At 41.1% G+C, this 18943-nt stretch overlaps 1 protein-coding gene across 1 annotated transcript; it reads right to left on the bottom strand.

Moving 5' to 3' along the window:
- Nucleotides 1-430: 430 nt before the first annotated feature.
- Nucleotides 431-18740, bottom strand: LOC311064886 (NADH dehydrogenase [ubiquinone] 1 alpha subcomplex subunit 10, mitochondrial-like). The gene is made up of 10 exons (XM_084084911.1): nt 18600-18740; nt 16195-16363; nt 14779-14994; nt 13932-14018; nt 13354-13475; nt 9223-9302; nt 7565-7619; nt 6207-6292; nt 5069-5177; nt 431-640 (listed from the first exon to the last, which is right to left on the bottom strand). The coding sequence occupies exons 1-10, from the start codon at nt 18675-18677 to the stop codon at nt 572-574; spliced, it is 1071 nt and encodes a 356-aa protein (XP_083941037.1). The 5' UTR covers nt 18678-18740; the 3' UTR covers nt 431-571.
- Nucleotides 18741-18943: the final 203 nt, after the last annotated feature.

The following is an 18943-nucleotide window of genomic DNA, read 5'->3' as shown; positions in this document are numbered from 1 at the left end:
TCCCAGATGTAGCGACATTAACATGTTTTTTTCCCTTCTTCCTGCTTCTTTTCGCCCATGGGTGTATTTAGACTAGATGAATTGTTGTTCTTTGATGGGAACTGTATTGTACTGTGAAACGCCACCATGTGCGAAACTAAATAAAATGAAAATAGCCGATCTACAAGCTCACAATGTGGTGCGATAGTACACGTTCTGAGCTTGTAGATGTTCTATTTTTCTTTTTTTTTTGGTAGGAAACTAAAAAGTAAAATGGGTCCCCATTTGTGGTCTACTGATCTACTGTACACCTAAGTGTGAACCCATTGCCATAGGATACCTAGCAAACAAAATGTTAACTCGTGAAAAAAACGTGAAAAGCATGACACAGGCAACAGTGAAGAGCTGCTAGAATGAAAGAAAGGGCATTTCAGAGTTGTTGTTTTTTTAATACATACGTGTTTTATTTATTTAGGATGTACAGTTTCTCCTTGATGCAGAGTATGAACAGAGAGGTCAACAACTAGGTCAAATGCACACAGGGCAGACTGGAACGGGTGCTCAGATTCATTTTACAGTCAGCGGCACACCTTCATTTCAGCCAGATTAATTTGTCCCCCACGTCGGCATTGTAGCCCGGTGCGTACTTCTTTCCAGGAAGCTAGAGGAAAAGAGAAAACGCGTCGTCAGCAACAAAGTCATATGGCTAGACTAGGTATAAAGTAAGACTTAAATGGAAGGGGCCAAGACAGCAGATCTACAAGCTCACAACCCGCCACGATGCAACGCATTGTGAGCTGGTCTCGCTATTTTTTGCACGACACCAACTGGTTGATCGAATGAATCGAATATAAAACAATTTGCGTGTTTTTGCATCGATTCATTGATGTATAAACAATATTATTTTTTATACAAAACTCATTTATTCGATTAATATAGCATCAAAATCTGTTCAACCACTTTAACTCTATAGCAACGCTATTTTCTCTAAAATCTTGTGGAATATTTTTTGAAACATTTTAACACTACAAATCTTGTATGGGGGTCCCTGGCACAACATATTTAGATTGGGGGGGGTCCATGGCCAAATGCAAATTAATTTGGGGGGCCCTTGACATTAAAAACTGCATTGCATTTGCCATGATGAGTTTTTGGCAAGTGAAGGGTTTCTCTCAGAGTAATCTCTCAAGACAGATTCAGAGCTACACAACGTGTAGAGTTGTTATTAGGAAAGGAAAACAAAGGAGCAACACCGGAAGAGGTCGGCACTGGGAATCAGGCGGTGCCCCCAGAGGCAAATTAAAAAAGATTTTGCCGATGGATTCCCAGATTGCTCTCAGAGTGACAAGATCAAGGAGTTTTTTTTTTCCTTCTCCGTATTATGCCTTAACCCTTTAAGACCGGGAAAGCATCATTTGTGTCATTTTAAGATGTCTTTGGCTATTTAAAAATAGCAGATATACAAGCTCATAGCGCGGCACTATGAGCTTATAGATCTGCCATTTTTGAAAAAAATCATTCAAATCTGTGCAAATCTTGGAATATACATGTTTTAAAGCGAACATTTGTAAAATATTTAGATCCACGGACCCTCAGAAGCAAAGATTCGAGTTACAAATGTTCGCTTAAATATTTGCACACATTTTCAAAATTTTTCAAAAATAGCAGATCTACAAGCTCATCGCGCGGCACTCGGTGCCGCGCGACGAGCTTGTACATCTGCTATTTTTGAATAGCCAAAGAAATCTCTGTTACCGGAATGAATGGGTTAAAACAAAACGTATGGGCTCTCCAGCCTTCGTCAAGTCTCAGCATTAAGTTATGTTGTCAATCTAATTGTAAAACTCGGCTCGCCGTAAAGTGAAAACAGGCTTGGTGGGTTCAACCGCTAGGTAGTTTTTTTGTTTCCAAAACGCCAAGACGGATGGCAGGACAGAGTCGGGGTGACGGGGAGCAGCCAGACTGTCCATCACTCTGTCAGTGATGTGGCTTCACATTAGCAGTAACTCATAACATGCTGTTCGCCGAGGGCCGGGCGAGTGATGGACCGTACGGTCGGCCCGCGGTGACACGAGCACTTTGCTCCACTATTAGTCTTCACTGTCATCCCACAACCCCACGACGATGGATGGGTCTTGAGTGGCTCCTTCTTCAAAGGCTTAACCCATTAAGACCGGGAACGCGTCTTGTGTCATTTTAAAATTTCTTTGGGCTATTCAAAAATAGCAGATATACAAGCTCATAGCACGGCTACGAGGTTGTAGATCTGCTATTTTTTTTTAAAAATCGTTAACATTTTTGCAAATATTTGTGTACATATATATATATTCTTTTTTAAAGCGAACATTTGTAACTCAAATCTTTGCTTCTAGGGGTCCTTGGAACAACATATTTCGCGATGGGGCTCTGCAGTCAAATACATATAATTTTGTCATTGACATGTAAAGGTTTGTGTACCACTGATTATAGCAACATAAGTTTTTATCAAAAAACTGTTAGGATTTAGAAGACATTTGTAGAATCCCCAGAAGCAAAGATTTGAGTTACAAATGTTCGCTTTAAAAAAACGTTAAAAAGATTTGCAAAACTTTTCATGATTTAAAAAAAAATGGCAGCTCTACAAGCTCATAGTGCGGCACTCGGTGCCGCGCTATGAGCTTGTATATCTGCTATTTTTGAATAGCCAAAGTATAAGATAATGGTTAAAGTGGTTAAAATCTAAAATGACAGATGCGTTCCCAGTCTTAATGGGTTATGGGAACAGGGGGGCGCCGGGCTTCTTAAATTAGATAACTGTTAAAAGCCTGCCCGAGTGTCTGTGGATTATCCATTAGAGCCATCTCCACAGGATTTATCACCTGGCTGACTTCAGATGCATGTAGTGGGGAGAGGGTACATATTGGGTCAGTCGAGCTAAACTTTAAAACCCTTCTGCCGGGGTGTTGACTCTTCTAGAGTGTAATCATCTCTTCATTTACGTTGTCTAATGGCCTGTTGAGTTAATCAGCAGGCCAGCTATATATAGAGCAGGAGGCTGACTTCGGGTTCAATGTAGCACAATTTGCATTACTTAAGATAAATTATTTTACACTGTGCATTCATTTGCATTTCAGTGTGCTAATTGCATTTCAGCTCAGCCTTTCACAGAATAATTCTGATGGCACTGTATAATCTTTTTCTAAACAGCAGGGCTGCAACTATCGGTATTGTTTTTTTTTTTTACGATTATCCTATCGATTACATTTGTGATTAACTCATTAAGGTTGGGGGTCCCCAACAAATAGGGCTTGCGTGGTTAATGTCTACCACGCGTTTTCCCTTCCTTGACATGTAACGCAGTCAGAAGTGCAAGCATTTGTCTTTGAAACGTAGTGGAGTGAAAGTCATGACGGTATCCAAAAAGTACAGATACTCAAATAAATGTACTTAACTAGAGTACTCGAGTAAATGTACTTTGGTCCACCACTGTAAACAGCTATCCTGTTGAGAATAAATTGCCTTTTGTTGTGTTGTGTTACCGTTTCCACGGTGACTCACTGTCAACACCAGAAGGTACAGACGGAGAGAAATTCAGCCCGAGTTCTCCTAATATCACATATCTCCCCCCCACGCCGCGTTCTTCCTTCTTTTCTGCCACAATCTACCGTTGCACAAAATGTCAGGTCGAAGCCTCCTGTAGCACATTTACGCTGTGTGATTTTTTTGCAACTGGGGTATAAGACAAAAACTAGACTCCAGTCAATAAACCCAAAAGGTCAGAGTCTCTGTGTTGTCCTGCAAGACTGATGATAGCGACCCCCTCCCCTCCCCTCGCCGAATATTTCACATCTGGCATTTGCAAGTCATTTAATATTTCAGCAGAGGGGAAAGGATCCGCTCCTTCATACTGAAAAATGGCTGGCGATGCTGTGTGATGACTGCCATAGTCATGGAAGGAGTGCATAGCAAATATACATATTCATTATGAGGACGGAAGTAATAGAGAATGAAATGTGACACCCCCCCTACACACACACACGTGTATTGTATAACTCAATAAACCCCCAACCATTATTTTTTTAAGAGTGTAGAGCAGGGGTCTTCAACCTTTTCAGGCCAAGGACCCCCTAGCTGAGACTGAGAGAGATGAAGCAGGGACCCCCTCTGTATTGTATAAAATTGTGTTTCAGATAAACTTTTGCTGCTCGTTTTTCCCTATACACCTATAACTCTTTGCCAAAAATAGCCGATCTACAAGCTCACAACGCCTCGCAGCGCGAGGCGTTGTGAGCTTGTAGATCTGCTATTTTTGGCTAAAGTTCTTCTCAGAATAGGGATGTTAGGGTTCAAGTGGTTAATGTAAAAAGAAAAAATCCTATCACACAAAGATTTGGCGGACCCCCTGTAGTAACTCTGAGGACCCCCTAGGGGTCCCTGACCCCCTGTTGAAGATCCCTGGTGTAGAGGAACAGCAAACCAAGGGCAGAGTGGAGCCGTCAAAGTGTTTGTAAGTACAGTATGTAACGTGTGAATGCATGTATGTATGTATGCATTTGGCATCTGAAAATATTTTGAGCCAGGGACCCCGCATACAAGATTTGTGTTATAATATTATTAAATATTTTTTCAACATAGATAATAGCCAAAGTACATAGGGTTTAAAGTGGTTAAACAGATTTTCATGCTACTTTAAAGCAGCACTTTGTAACTTTTTTTCCATAATAATATTGAATTTTGTCCAATCTGTATGGTAGAGTATGTTAATACAATTGGGGTGGTTGTATCTTCTATTCAGACATTTAGATTGTGTCTCACCTAGACACGGGGTCTGACACAAATTTGACACAGATTCCATTTATCCCCTGAGCAAGCAGGCAGGGCTCTATTAGCTCAATGGTAAAAACAAAAACAAAAATCAGGACCAGCGCAGGAAACCGGGTTCAAATCCAGAGTAGAAGAGGACATTTAACATAGTGCAGCTTTAACTAGTTTTGCTGGGAGGGACCCCCTGGAACCTCCTCCAAGGACCCTTGGCGGTCCCCAGACCCCACTTTGAGAACCCCTGTACGCCGCCCCCTCCCCCCCCCCCCGCCGCCCCTTCCCCACATACCGATCTGTAAGCGTAGTAGGCCTCGTCGAAGTCGTGAGCCCCGACGGTAATTTCCGGCAGGAACCTTGGTATGCAGACGAGGTTCGACACCTTCTGCTTGTCTTCCACCCTAGAGGAGAGAGAGACAATCAGCCAACCTTGATTAGAAATATTGAAAAACCGAGGTGTGCGTGTGTGTGTGCGTGTGTGTGTGTGTGTGTGTGCGTGCACGCGCGTGCATGTGTGTGTGTGTGTGTGTGTGTCGGAGTGGTTAAAAACACAGATAGAAACGGTGCAAGATTAGCGTTTCAACACTCGAGCGGTTTAATTAATTGTCAATGCTTTGCATTTTATTCCCCGATGACTCAAAATAACAGGCAACTGGATGTCAGATAACATGTCCACCACCACGGAAACCTCATGTGTCCAAAACTGTTAACTTTTCAGGATTCAAATTCAAAAGTAGCAGATCTACAAGCTCGAAACGCGTCGCTTTGCGTCGCGTTTCGAGCTTGTAGATCTGCTACGTTTTGTGTGACGCTGTAGTATGATCAAGTAGGGCATACATTTATGAAAAAAAGGGTGGTTAAGCCTTTAAGGCCGGGAAGGGAACGCATCTGTGTCATTTTAAGATTTCTTTGGCTATTCAAAAATAGCAGATATATACAAGCTCATAGCGCGGCACCGAGTGCCACGCTATGAGCTTGTAGATCTGCTATTTTTAGAAAAATCTTGAAAATGTGTGCAAATCTTTATACATTTTTAACTAAAATCTTTGCTTCTGGGGGTCCCTGGAACAAAATATTTTTAGATGGGAGGGGGTCTGAAGTCAAATACAGATTATTTTGGGGGTCCTTGACAAGTTTGAAAACCATTGATAATAAAGCAAGCAATAAAAGCAACATGAGTAAAAAATGTTTTTAAAAAAAATCAAACTTTCGGAAAAAAGTACTTTAGGATTTAGAAGACATTTGTAAAATCCCCAGAAGCAAAGATTTGAGTTAAAAACTTTAGCTTTAAAAAAGTATATATATATTCAAACTAAAGATTTGCACACATTTTCACGATTTAAAAAAAAAAAATAGCCAAAGAAATCAAAAAATGACACAGACGCTGCTTTTCCGGTCTTAAAGGGTTGTTAATTGGTTTGAACACGCACAGCATCCTCATGTAGTGGTAGGTGACGTCGTCCTGCTCAAGCCAAGGCCCTTTGTCGAACTTCAGATACTCGATGTCTTCTGCCACCTGCCAGACACAACATAGAAAAGTAGGGCCTGTCACCATTACAAATTTAAGTTGACGATTAATTGTCACACAAGTAATTGCGATTAAGGATTTTATTGTGTTTTTGGCATTGCACATTGGAACATTATGAATACAATATAACATCCTACTATCCTACTATAATTCTAGTAACCTCTGTAGTGGTGGTGAGTACGTGAGTGAAGATACCCGGTTCTCCTCACTGGCTGGACCAATTGCTCTGATTTTGCACACAGCCATTGACCATTACCATCTGAACGCAACTGTGAAGCCCGTTTTTCAATTTCATCAAATCTCAGCTTCTTATTAGTGTTTTTGTGTCAAACACTGTCGCCATGGTTACGGGGCTGCCCAGCTATGGGACGAACTGCCTCCCGGGTTGCCAGATCATGTGCGCATATCCCCCCACGGATGCGCTGCGCCGACCGGGTATGGTCTAGTTTTAAATAATTGTGATTATCTCAAATAATTGCGATTAGGCAATTATGTAATAATTGTGACAGGCCTATCACCATCATGGAATTTTACAAGACAATTAAATTGTCGTCCAAAAATAATTGCGATCAACGATTTAACACATTGAGTGCCAAAAAAGGTCCGGACCGTTTTTCATAATCCAAACGAGGTGTGCCAAAAACGGTTATGGCCATTTTTGGAAAAAAATATGGAAAAAATAATAATAAATAAAATAATACCTTCACAGCACCAGGAGATATCATGTTACGAAGATTTAGACTCCAATCCACTTCCTGGTTAACTTATGACTTCAAAAGCCTGTATCTCGGCTCCTGTGCACTTTTTGTTTTTACGATGTATTTTTGACTATTTTCCACTGGCTGCAACTATGGAACGGATTACCGAATGTTTTGAATCTTTTTCCCCCGATTGTACGAGACCTCTATGTGTGTAATGAGGGGATCACCGTGAGGACGGTGATCACTGAAAATATTTTGTGACTACTTGAAAAAGGTTAAAAAATGGCTTAAAACCCAGGCACTCAACGTACACTTTTTTAAAACACCCCTGGCACTCAATGTGTTAATTGTGTTTTTTTGGAATTGCACATTGTAACATAGGCTTTGGAAAGAATAATTGCACAGGGCAGATATGATAAATAAACTTGCACAGGGCAGATATGATAAATAAAGTTGCACAGGGCAGATATGATAAATAAACTTGCACAGGGCAGATATGATAAATAAACTTGCACAGGGCAGATATGATAAATAAAGTTGTCACTCGCTGCGCTCTTACCTTGTCAATGTCTTGTGCTTGGGTTGCATCATAAGCCAGCACTTCTGCGCTTTCACTGCAAGAGGCAAAGAAAATGCTTATCTGTACTCACATCACCGAGTTATATCACAGATATTGTACAATGCTGTAAATATCGCTCGTTGGTCCCATAAATAGAGGATGCATAACATCACTGTCTGGCAGAATCCTTATCTCCATATCTCATCTTTTTTTCATACTATGTTGTATGACGGTGTCACGCAAATGTAGTGAATAGACAATCTACAAGCTCACAAAGCATTGCAATGCGAATAATAATGTCACCCCCCCCACTAGATCTATATCGTCTCTGTCGGGTGGAAACCTCAATATGTTCAAAACTGTGACTTTTCAGGATTCAAATAAAAAAATAGCGAAAGTAGCTGATCTACAAGCTTGAAATGTGTCACGTTGCGCCGCGTTTGGAGCTTGTGGATCTGTTACTTTTGATGCTTTTGTGTGACGATGTACTCTAATGAATTAGGGCATACATGGGCAACTGGCGCCCCGGGGGCCACATGCGCCCCCCCACCTTCCCTTAATGCGGCCCTTAGGTTAATATCGGAATACTGACATATTAATGATTTCAGCTGTTATGATTCCAAACATGCAAACACGACCCGCTTTAACACATTGACTGCCAGAGTTTATTCCAAATTTACCCCCTTGACTGCCAGCGATTTGCGTGTTTTTTTTTTTTCTCTATTTTCTTATTTAAATGCATTTAAGTTTCTCAGGCCATGATTTTGAACACATACGACGATCGACCAGCAGAGCGCAGCAAAATGACACCCTCGATGACTCGCTGACTCGCCCCCCCCCTCCCTCCAGGCTCAAACAGTCAAACAACATGAACCGGATGTGATTGTCTTCGACAATCTCTGATCGGCTTGTGATACGATGTGATACACGACGACGATGCCTGATCGTCACTCGGACCAAAGAAAATAAAAGGGGAGCTCTCCCTTTGTATTTTATAGCGTGTGAAAAAAAGTGTTTTTCTCTATTCTGGACGAAAATGACCGGAGAAAAACAATGTGACCCGGAAACGATTTTTTTTTTTTACATCCAGCTTCGGGTGACGTAGGTGGAAAACGAAAGTGATGATTAAAAGTAAACAGACCCGCGCGATCACAGATGAAACCAATGAAAATACCTAATATCGAGTTAACTTGATCTAGGCAGTCGAGCGCTGGATTACTAATATCGAGTTAACTCGATCTAGGCAGTCGATGTGTTAAATGCTTCAGTCTATATAATAGTAGCTTAATGACTAGTATAAAAATTGTATTGTTTTTTTTTATGTCCAATGTATTTAAGTTCATGAAGTTAACATAAGTATAAATAAATGCATTTGAAATTAAATTAAAATGTTACTTTTCAGGATTCCAATTCAAAAATAGCAAAAAGAAAAACAGGATTCCAATTCAAAAATAGCAAAAATAGCAGATCTACAAGCTCAAAACGCGTCGCAGCGCGACGCGTTTTGAGCTTAGTGTGAGTGAGGAAATATAGTGGCCCTCTCCATCACCAAAGTTGCCCACCCCTGAATTAGGGCGTTTACGAAAATGTTTTTGTTAAAATACGGAGATGAGAGGTTTCTGCCCGACAGCAAAGATTCTTTTTCCTTCCCTCCTCACCTGATTTTGGGCAGGAAGGACTTCTTGTAGGCGTCCTCAACGCTCTTCAGATACGCCAGAGGCACATTCTGAAGATAAGACTGAAAATGTAAAAAAAAAGTTACTAAGTACCTCTTATAAAATGGTGCAACATGAGGAAAGCTGCTTTCCTAAGAGCTGTGGGTTTATTCTGTCACTTCTCTGTGCTTAAATGTAGCATCACCTTGAAAGGATATTTAAACCATTGAGACCTGAAGCTGATTCTACATGTCTCCTAAATCTCAACAGTTTTCTGAAAAACGTATGTTTCTATATCAGTGGTGCTCAATCTTTTTCATGTCAAGGACCCCCAAAATTATATGTATTTGGCCGCAGACCCCCATCAAAATATTTTGTTCCAGGGACCCCCCAGAAGCAAAGATTTGAGTAAAAAAATGTCACTTTAGAAATATATATATTCAAAGATTTGCACACATTTTCACGATTTTTCAAAAATAGCAGATCTACAAGCTCATAGTGCGGCACTCTGTGCCACGATATGAGCTTGCTATCTGCTTGCTATCTGCTTGCTATCTGCTTGCTATCTGCTATTTTTGAATAGCCCAAAGTGTAAAATAATGCTTTTTAGCTCAAATCTAAAAATGACACAGTTCCAGGTCTTAATGGGTTAACTCAAATCTTTGCTTCTGGAGGTTCCCTGGCACAAAACATTTTGATGATAGGGGTCTGCAGCCAAAATACATATCATTTTGGGGAAAATGTTTGAGAACCACTGACTGTAGTGAGTGTACTGATAAATTTCACATTACACCTCAGATGTAAACTACAATATGCTAAATTAAAAAAAAAAGACAATGGATATGTCTTTGTGTTTTCTTTTAAAATATTCCAAAGGCAGAGGCTTGAACCCAACATCTTTCAGGTGAGCCTAACCATAACTTAGTATAACCCAATAAGACTGAGAACGCATCTGTGTCAATTTAAGATTTCTTTGGCTATCCAAAATTAGCAGATATACAGTACAAGCTCGTAGATCTGCTATTTTTGAAAAGGGTTAGGTTTGAATAAATATATATTTTAACCCATTAAGACCTAGAACTGTGTCATTTTTAGATTTGAGCTAAAAAGCATTATTTTACACTTTGGGCTATTCAAAAATAGCAGATATACAAGCTCATAGCGCGGCACCGAGTGCCGCGCTATGAGCTTGTAGATCTGCTATTTTTGTTTTTAAATCGTGAAAATCTTTGAATATATATATTTTTAAAGTGAACATTTTTAACTCAAATCTTTGCTTCCGGGGGGTCCCTGGAACAACATATTTTGATGGGGATCGGCGGCCAAATACATATAATTTTGGGGGTCCTTGACATGAAAAAGATTGAGCACCACTGATATAGAAACGTACGTTTTTCAGAAAACTGCTGAGATTTAGGAGACATGTAGAATCGGCTTCAGGTCTCAATGGGTTAAAAAAGCAAAACAGTGAAAAGAACAGTGTTAAAAATGATCCATGGCATGGATCCAGCGCCCAAGGTGCAGATTATATCCTATGCTGTGGATTACAGAACGATGCAAATCACAGAGCTAACACATTTATGCATTTGTTACACAAGTACATACTGTACTGCAGCTCCACCGACAAGGTTTTCCAGTAAAGGTTCGGTGATTATCTTGAAAGAGAGGGATAATTTCCTGGGGCATAATAATTACATATACTATGTATATTGGGTGCTAATGACTGCCAGGCGCTGTTGAATCATATTTCTGCCTGCCTGCCAAGTGTAAGCCGGTGAGACCCTAAATGGGCAGCACGTGTAGTATAAAGCACAAGAAAGACATGAAAATGAGCCTATAGTTAGCTAGGAAGAGAATCCTCAGCCAAGGATTTGTTCCTTTGTTTTTCCCCTTCCCCCTCACACAAGGCCCGAGCAGGTTTAACCCATTAACCCGAGGCCGATTCTGCAAAATGTCTTCTAAATCCTAACAGATTTTTTTGATTTTTTTTTACTATACATCAGTGGTTCTTAAACTTTTTCATGTCAAGAACCACCCAAAATGATATGTATTTGGCCGAGGACCACCATTTCCAAATATTTTGTTCCAGGGACCCCCCAGGAGCAAGGATTTGAGTTACAAATGTTCGCATTAAGAATATATGTATTCAAAGAATATATGTATTCAACATCCAACTGTTCCAGGATAAGGTGTTTTACCAGGTGTCTGGTGAATTAACTACTTGAGCCCCATTATATACTTGAGCTATTCAAAAATAGCCGTTCTACAAGCTCACAACACGCTGTTTGAACATTTAAATCTTCTTTTTTTCATTCAACTGATAAACCCAAAATAGAGGCAGGGTTGATGTGGGTAAAATAACAGGCAAGAGTTGAATACCCAATATCCTTTTTAAGGCAATTGTAGCAACTAAAGTATTCTATAGTAGCCAGGGGTGGGCACATGTGTTACATTTTCATAGTTTCAGTCCCTTTCCCTGTAACTAATGTGTCACTGACAACAAAATAAACATATCTTGGGGCGCAAGCCCTGCCTGCACCAATATATCTAGCTTATGTTGTCTTTATGTAAAGCCCTCTGAGACTGTAAGAGTGATTAAGGGCTATACAGCTGAATAAGACTTGACATTAGACATATTATGGAATGTTGACCTTGATTGAGACCTTGACCTTTGACGCAAAATGCAATCATCTCTTCGGGGCAGTCTACTGACAATTCCCACCGAGTTTCATGAACATCTGCACCTTCCGTTCTCAAATCACTTTGTTCACACAGACAGGGATTGTTTATAGCAGTGGTTCTCAAAGTGGGGTTCGAGGGGGTCCCCAGTATAAGTAGTTAATACGGCATCACCAGGGGTGCACATAACTTTTTAGGTCTGGTACGCAGAAGAGCACCTGGACATGTGACTTGGTGCGCATGGCGCCCGTCCCGTTTTGTCAACGGGGGGGGGGGGGGGGGGGGTTCAGCCCGGACAGTTTTGTCAACGGGGGGGGGGGGGGGGGGGGGGGGTTCAGCACGGTGCCCACCGGACAGTTTTGTCAACGGGGGGGGGGCGAGAAAAAAAGGACGCTCTGCTTCTAAATTCCGCCGATTTTCGCCGTTTTTTTTTTCTCACGCTGTTAGATAAAGCCCCCAAGGTTGGTGCCCTGTGCTGCTGCGCTGATTTTATCCGCCAGACTGGGACGTTCACGGCATATTTTGCACCATTACGGTGCGTTCATCATCGGTGACGAGTGCCTCTAACAGCCGCTGCTGGCTGCGTGCACGCAGCAAGGCAATGCAAGGCGATGCGAGGCGACGCGAGTCATATCTCTACCCCTGTGCCTATAATGGCTGTACATGGGGCCGACGGGTGCTTTAGAGTGATTGTGTGAGTGTGGCTTCAGGAAGTAAATTCCTAGCCTCGATCTCCAGGCTTTTATTTTTTATTTTTGCTAAAAAATAAAAGCTTGGAAATTCCTGTCCCAGCTGTTGGTGCGCAAAAGCGCCTCGCGTCGCCTGATGTGGTGCGCATTTTTTATTTTGGGTGCGCATGCGCACCTGCGCACCAGTTATGTGCACCCCTGGGCATCACAACCATTTTAACCACTTTATCCATTGACATGTTGGTCATTCAAAAACAGCAGATCTACAAGCTCACAGCGCGTCACTTCGTGCCGAGCTTGTACATGTGCTATTTCTTAAAGTGTTTGAAATTATTTTCAATCATTTTGAATTTCTTAAAAAGACAAATCTTCTTTTCGGGGGATCCCTTGCACAAAACATTTTAAGATGGCCAAATATGCATCAATTTAGCGGTCCTTGCACATGAACACGTTTGAGAAACTACCAGATATTACTATATAGTAAGTAATATTAACCCATTAAGACCTGGAACGCATCTGTGTCACTTTAGATTTCTTTGGCTATTCAAAAATAGCAGATATACAAGCTCATAGCGCGGCACCGAGTGCCGCGCTATGAGCTTGTAGATCTGCTATTTTTGAAAAATCTTGCTTTTTTCCGTTTTTTTTTTTTTTTCAAAAAACTGTTAGGATTTAGAAAACATTTTTAAGAATCGCCTCAGGTCTTAATGGGTTAAAATACCCTGTCATGCATGCAAGCCTAGTAAATAACAGTATGTCTCTTTACCGTTCCACTCGCTTGCAACCTCTTCTGCACCTCTTCAACCGGCGTGTCCACATAGATGACTGCATGTGGGGGCAGGAACTCACAGATGCTGATGCCTTTGATCTCGTTGTAGTGTTCCACACCTGCAGTGGTGGGGAAAAGTACTTACATGTTTTACTTATGTGTACAGGGCTGAAGTGGTTACTGTACAGTATGTTTTGTATTAAAAATCTAGAAAGTAACTAGAAACTAAAGTTTTCAATAATTGTAGTGGAGTACAAGTACAATATTTGCCTCTGAGGTGTAGTGGAGTAGAAGTAAAAGTACTGAAAATTGGAAATACTCCAGTAAAGTAAAAATACCTAAACTGTACTTAAGTACAGTACTTAGTTACTTTACACCACTGGTTGTACACAAGACAAACCACACTAAGCACATGAAGACCCTAGCCTCACTATTCTGGGCAAATAAGTCAAAGTGTTTTTGTAAGACTGTGTGCTAACAACAACAAAATGTATAACAACATGACAATAGAGATAATACTGGATTGTTTTCAACACTTTGTTGTCATTTAAATAAATAAAACGTGCAATACTCACACTGCTTCCTGATGTAACCCTGTTTGTACATGGCCTCCAAAAAGACAATGTCACTGTAGGGAGACCGCTCCAAGATCACTCCTTGGCCTACAACCCAGAATAAGACGGAGGGATGTTATTTGTAATGTATTTTCTTTTACTTGTGTAACAATTGCATAAATGTGTTAGCCCTGTGATTTGCATCGTTCTCTAATCCACAGCATGGTATAATCTGCACCTTGGGCGCTGGATCCATTAACTCATTCACTGCCTGAATTATTTCTGGCCGCGTTTGCCCACTGCCAAGATTTTTCATTGAAAAAAAAAAAGTACTCAGCCAGGAGCCGAGCCAATTTTTAAGTTTTAAGTTAACAAGGAAGTGGATGGGAGTCTATATCTTCGAAAGATCATATCTCCTTGGTCTTTGGGTCAAATTTTTTTAAAAAAGGGGGGGGAAAATTCAAAGGTCGTTTTAGTCGTTCTAGGCAGGGAATGAGTTAAGACCTGGAACGCATCTGTGTCATTTTTTGATTTGAGCTAAAAAGCATTATTTTACACTTTAGCTATTCAAAAATAGCAGATATACAAGTATATCTGCTATTTTTGGAAAAAAACTTGAAAATGTGTGCAAATCTTTGAATATATACATTTTTAAAGCGAACATTTTTAACTCAAATCTTTGCTTCTGGGGGTCCCTGGAACAACATATTTTGAGATAGGGGTCCGCCATCAAATACAAATAATTTTGGGGGTCCTTGACATGAAAAAGTTTGAGCACCACTGATATAGAAACATACGTTTTTCAGAAAACTTGTGTAATGTAATGTATTTGAAAATGTATGAAAAAAATGTCAACGTGGAAACTCACCTGTGGTGAGTAAATGTTCGATGGCATCAGAGTACTGCAGCAGTCTCATGGTGTACATCCACAGCTGCAGCCTGTAGGAGTTCCCGTCCGCAGCCTTGGGGTCCGTGTAGAACTTCTCCAAACTGCACATCCCGTTGAACCTGACAGACAGGGGCTCTTTCTCTCCAGTCATCTTGTCGATGTAGAACGCGTCAGCCTCGGGCATGTAGAGCATTCCTAATGACAATCAATCAATCAAACTGTATTAAGGACACATGGTCCATAGCAACATGAAATAACATAAAAATACAAAAACAACAGAGGCGGCCAAATTTATGATTATAAAATCATAAATTCATATACAGGCTTACACGCCAATGGTTCCACATTTTAGAGACAAACCTGACCGAGCTCAATAAAGGGTTATTCAGGATTACAATTATGCTGTTGGCAGAATCAGACAGCCTACAGCCCTAAACATACATTTTGTACATGAGGCAGTACAGCGGAGCAGGTGGGTACACCAATACCGACAAACATTTGGCTTGCACTGCTGCATCGTGGCACTTTAAGCAGCAGTCTCATTATACTCTACATTGAGTTTCTACATACTGCTCTTTCTGTACTGTAGCGCCGCCACAAGTGGGCGGTATACATAGGTGTACAAAAAGCTTTGAATAGTGTGGACTTCACAGAAGCTGAACACATACTAAACTTACAAACTATCATGTTTGCCTGTGCATATAACATTCTACGTTGTCTGTGAATGTCCCTATCATCAGATAGGTCATTTGTCAAATAATGGCCTAAGTACTTGACCTCATCACAGACCTTAAGGGCAGTACCAGACAGAAGAAAGACAGGAAATGACAGTTTACGGTCTTCCCTACTTCTCATAAACATGATATTACTCTTCTTTGCATTGTAAATAAATGTCACAGTCTGAGCCATATTGAGAGCAGACTCTCAGTAACTGTTGAAGGCCAGCACAGATTAACCCCCAACATTAATTGGATTTTGTATGTATGTATGTATGTATGTATGTATGTATGTATGTATGTATGTATGTATGTATGTATGTATGTATGTATGTATGTATGTACATACATACACATATGTGAATGAGAGTGAGTGAGTCACAGTAGGACTTAATTTGAAAGTTCATGCATTGGCTATACGTTAATTGATTAACTCGTCTCTAGATTGTTTTGCACACATAAACTTGTCTATAAATAAGTCTGATTGACTAGTACTAGTGTCAGATATAATGCTGATACCATAGCAGTAAACTGTTAGCGGATTGAAAACAAAATACTGTGCATATACTGTGTACTAAAGACATGAAGTGCATAAAGTGCAATAGTTTCATTTTCTACCCACAAAAGTAACTTTGAGTTGCCTGGTAACTGAAAATGTAAAGTATGTGTGTGTTATTACCAAGTTTGTCTGCCAGCTTCTGAGCCAGTGCTCCTTTCCCTGAGGCCAGGTTTCCATCGACGGAGATGATCTTGCTGCTCTCGTTGAACCTGGGTGTTGTCCTCTCTCCCAGGACGTAGGCCCACCAGCCATACTGCAGACTCCTCGCTGAGCTGGTGTGAACGCCAGCCTGAAACACAACAACACAAGCCCTGTTGATAATGTGCAGTTGACCCATTAAGGCCTGAAGCCGATTCTAACAATGTGTTCTAAATCCTAACTGTTATACGTTTCTATGTCAGTGGCTTTTTCATGTCAAGGACCCCCAAGATTATATGTATTTGGCCACGGACCCCCATCTCAAAATATGTTGTTCCAGGGACCCCCAGAAGCAAATATTTGAGTTAAAAATGTTTGCTTTAAAAAAATATTCAAAGATTTGCACACATTTTTACATTTTTTCTTAGAAATAGCAGATCTACAAGCTCATAGCGCGGCACCGAGTGCCGCGCTATGAGCTTGTATGTCTGCTATTTTTGAATAGCCAAAGTATAAAATAATGGTTAAAGTGGTTACACAGATACGTTCACGGTTTGAATGGATTAAGGTAATATTTTTAGGTTACAACAAAGTTGTTTGTTAAAAAGGTTAAAGTGCCTTAGGCTTTGATTGATTGAATACTTTATTAACAGTTGGAAAGAAAGTACAGTGGTACAGTTATACATCATGCTAAAAAGATAACACAAAAGGGCTCGTTTCCATTGTGGTCCTGTGCATTCAATTAATCGAGACGTATAAAGACATACAATAATACTATACAAGAAATCATCAATACTAGGAGCAGTAAAAGTATATTTACAGAAAAAAAACAGTGTGGGGTAATTTAGCAAGCTAGAAGACTTGTCTAGGTCCAGTTGCAAATTGCAGACAGGTGATCTTTTATGGCGGTTTTGAAGGCGCGTAGGGAGTTGCACTTTTTGATGCCTGGTGGTAGGGCCTTCCACACTAAGGTGGCATAATAGCAGAATGAATTACACGGCATTACACTATATTTTGATGTTACTACTCATTGCTATAGAGTGTATATGGTAACAGGGGTCTCCCAGTTTCTCAAGCTCTTTTTCAGCTTCAATGTTATAGTATTCCTCCAGTTCCACTGTTGACTGCTAGGTATGGGGGCAGCCAGGGGCACACAGCTGACCGGTGCGTTAATGGGGTTGAGATTGGTGTGGGGGTAATTAATCACACCCGGTGTGTGCCCCCCCCCCCCCCCCCCCCCAAAGGAACTTTATGTTCAGTCTTGATTGATTGAATACGTTATTAGCAGTTTGCAACAAAAAAAAGCACAGAAAAGTACAGTTCAATACAAGGTCTGCTAAGAGGATTTTAAACCCACCAAAGCCTATGGCTTGTTTCCATTGGGGTCATTGGTACTCAATTCATCGGGAAAAAAAGTGTTGTTCCCATACCGGGAGTCGAATCCGGGCCGCCTGGGTGAAAACCAGGAATCCTAACCGCTAGACCATATAGGAAGTCATACTACAACGTTGAGACCTGTTGGTTAAAAGACTGTAATTGTACTCCGTGATTAGCTCGTGGAAAAGTGCAGATATTGGACAATGTACTCCGTGTTCAGGAGATATTTGACTAAAACACAGAACTGTCTATGTCAGGGGTCTTCAACAGGGGGTCCGGGACCCCTAGGGGGTCCTCAGAGCTACTATAGGGGGGCCGCCAAATCTTTGCGATTTTTACATTAACCACATCAACCAAGCAACCCTTATCTGTGGAGAGCTTTAGCCGAAAATAGCAGATCTACAAGCACACAATGCCTCGCGCTGCGAGACGTTGTGTGCTTGTATTTTCGGCAAAGAGGTTTGGTGTAGGGGGGGAAAGAGCAGACCAAGTACATAGTGGGCCAAGTTTACTTAGTATGGACGCGTATTATGTGGTTAAAAGTCTGAAAACACATTAAAATGAATCCAACACTGATGACAGTCAAACAAGTCTATGAAGCTATCTATGAAATCTATGAAAAGATTATATTCTATACAATATATATTGGGGGTCCCTGCTTTATCTCTCTCTCAGCCAAGGCGTCCTTGGCCTGAAAAAGTTGAAGACCCCTGGTCTATGTGAAACTATAGAGGACTGTCTATACTAAGCTGACTCCAAGTCGGCTGCAATTAATTAACTATTGGGTGATTAGTACACAACACCCTGTCTGTACGTGCATATAGAATACATGAAATGTATGTATAATGTCTAATATCACAACCATTCTAGGGCTAATGTTATTGTTATGGTTAGTGTTAGCATGTTAGCATGTTGCTATGATCACAGCTAACTTTAGCCTCCTCGTCCTTGAGGATTTCCTCATGCCCTGAACTGGTATGTGACTGAACAATGTGGTGCATGTACGGTACCTTGTGTAAGGTTGTCGTCCCCGTTCTGAGAGCCTCGGCTCCGGACGGGACGAGCAGCCGGACCAGCCTGAGAGCCATGATAGTTCTCTGTCCTTAAAAACCAACCTGACCCGAACACTCAACCTCCTCCTCTAAGCTGAGGCGCGATCGTTATACGTCACTTCCTTTCTTTAGCCTCGTTCTGACTCACGAAACATACGTCACAGCACCGCCAGCTCTAGCCCTGGTACATGACTGTCAGTCATGGATGAACTTCAACTTGGTGTTTGCACTTTCCCATGTACAGTCCGTACATCTACATGAACGTTCAGATTTTAAATATCAAGTTCTGACCCTATCGCCAC

The sequence above is a fragment of the Gymnoscopelus microlampas genome (genome assembly GCF_963454915.1).
Source record: "Gymnoscopelus microlampas genome assembly, chromosome: 17".
In the NCBI taxonomy this organism is placed as follows: domain Eukaryota; kingdom Metazoa; phylum Chordata; class Actinopteri; order Myctophiformes; family Myctophidae; genus Gymnoscopelus; species Gymnoscopelus microlampas.
Note: the sequence above shows the minus strand (reverse complement) of the source record. Positions and strands in the feature narration are given on the sequence as shown.

What these genes read in the sequence shown, in the direction of transcription:
- LOC311064886 (XM_084084911.1), bottom strand. Translation starts at nt 18,677, where the DNA reads ATGGCTCTCAGGCTGGTCCGGCTGCTCGTCCCGTCCGGAGCCGAGGCT. An exon ending in CGAACATTTACTCACCACAG is followed by an intron (nt 14,019 to 14,778) that starts GTGAGTTTCCAC and finishes TCTGGGTTGTAG; the next exon opens with GCCAAGGAGTGATCTTGGAG. An exon ending in TCCTTCCTGCCCAAAATCAG is followed by an intron (nt 7,620 to 9,222) that starts GTGAGGAGGGAA and finishes TGCCTCTTGCAG; the next exon opens with TGAAAGCGCAGAAGTGCTGG.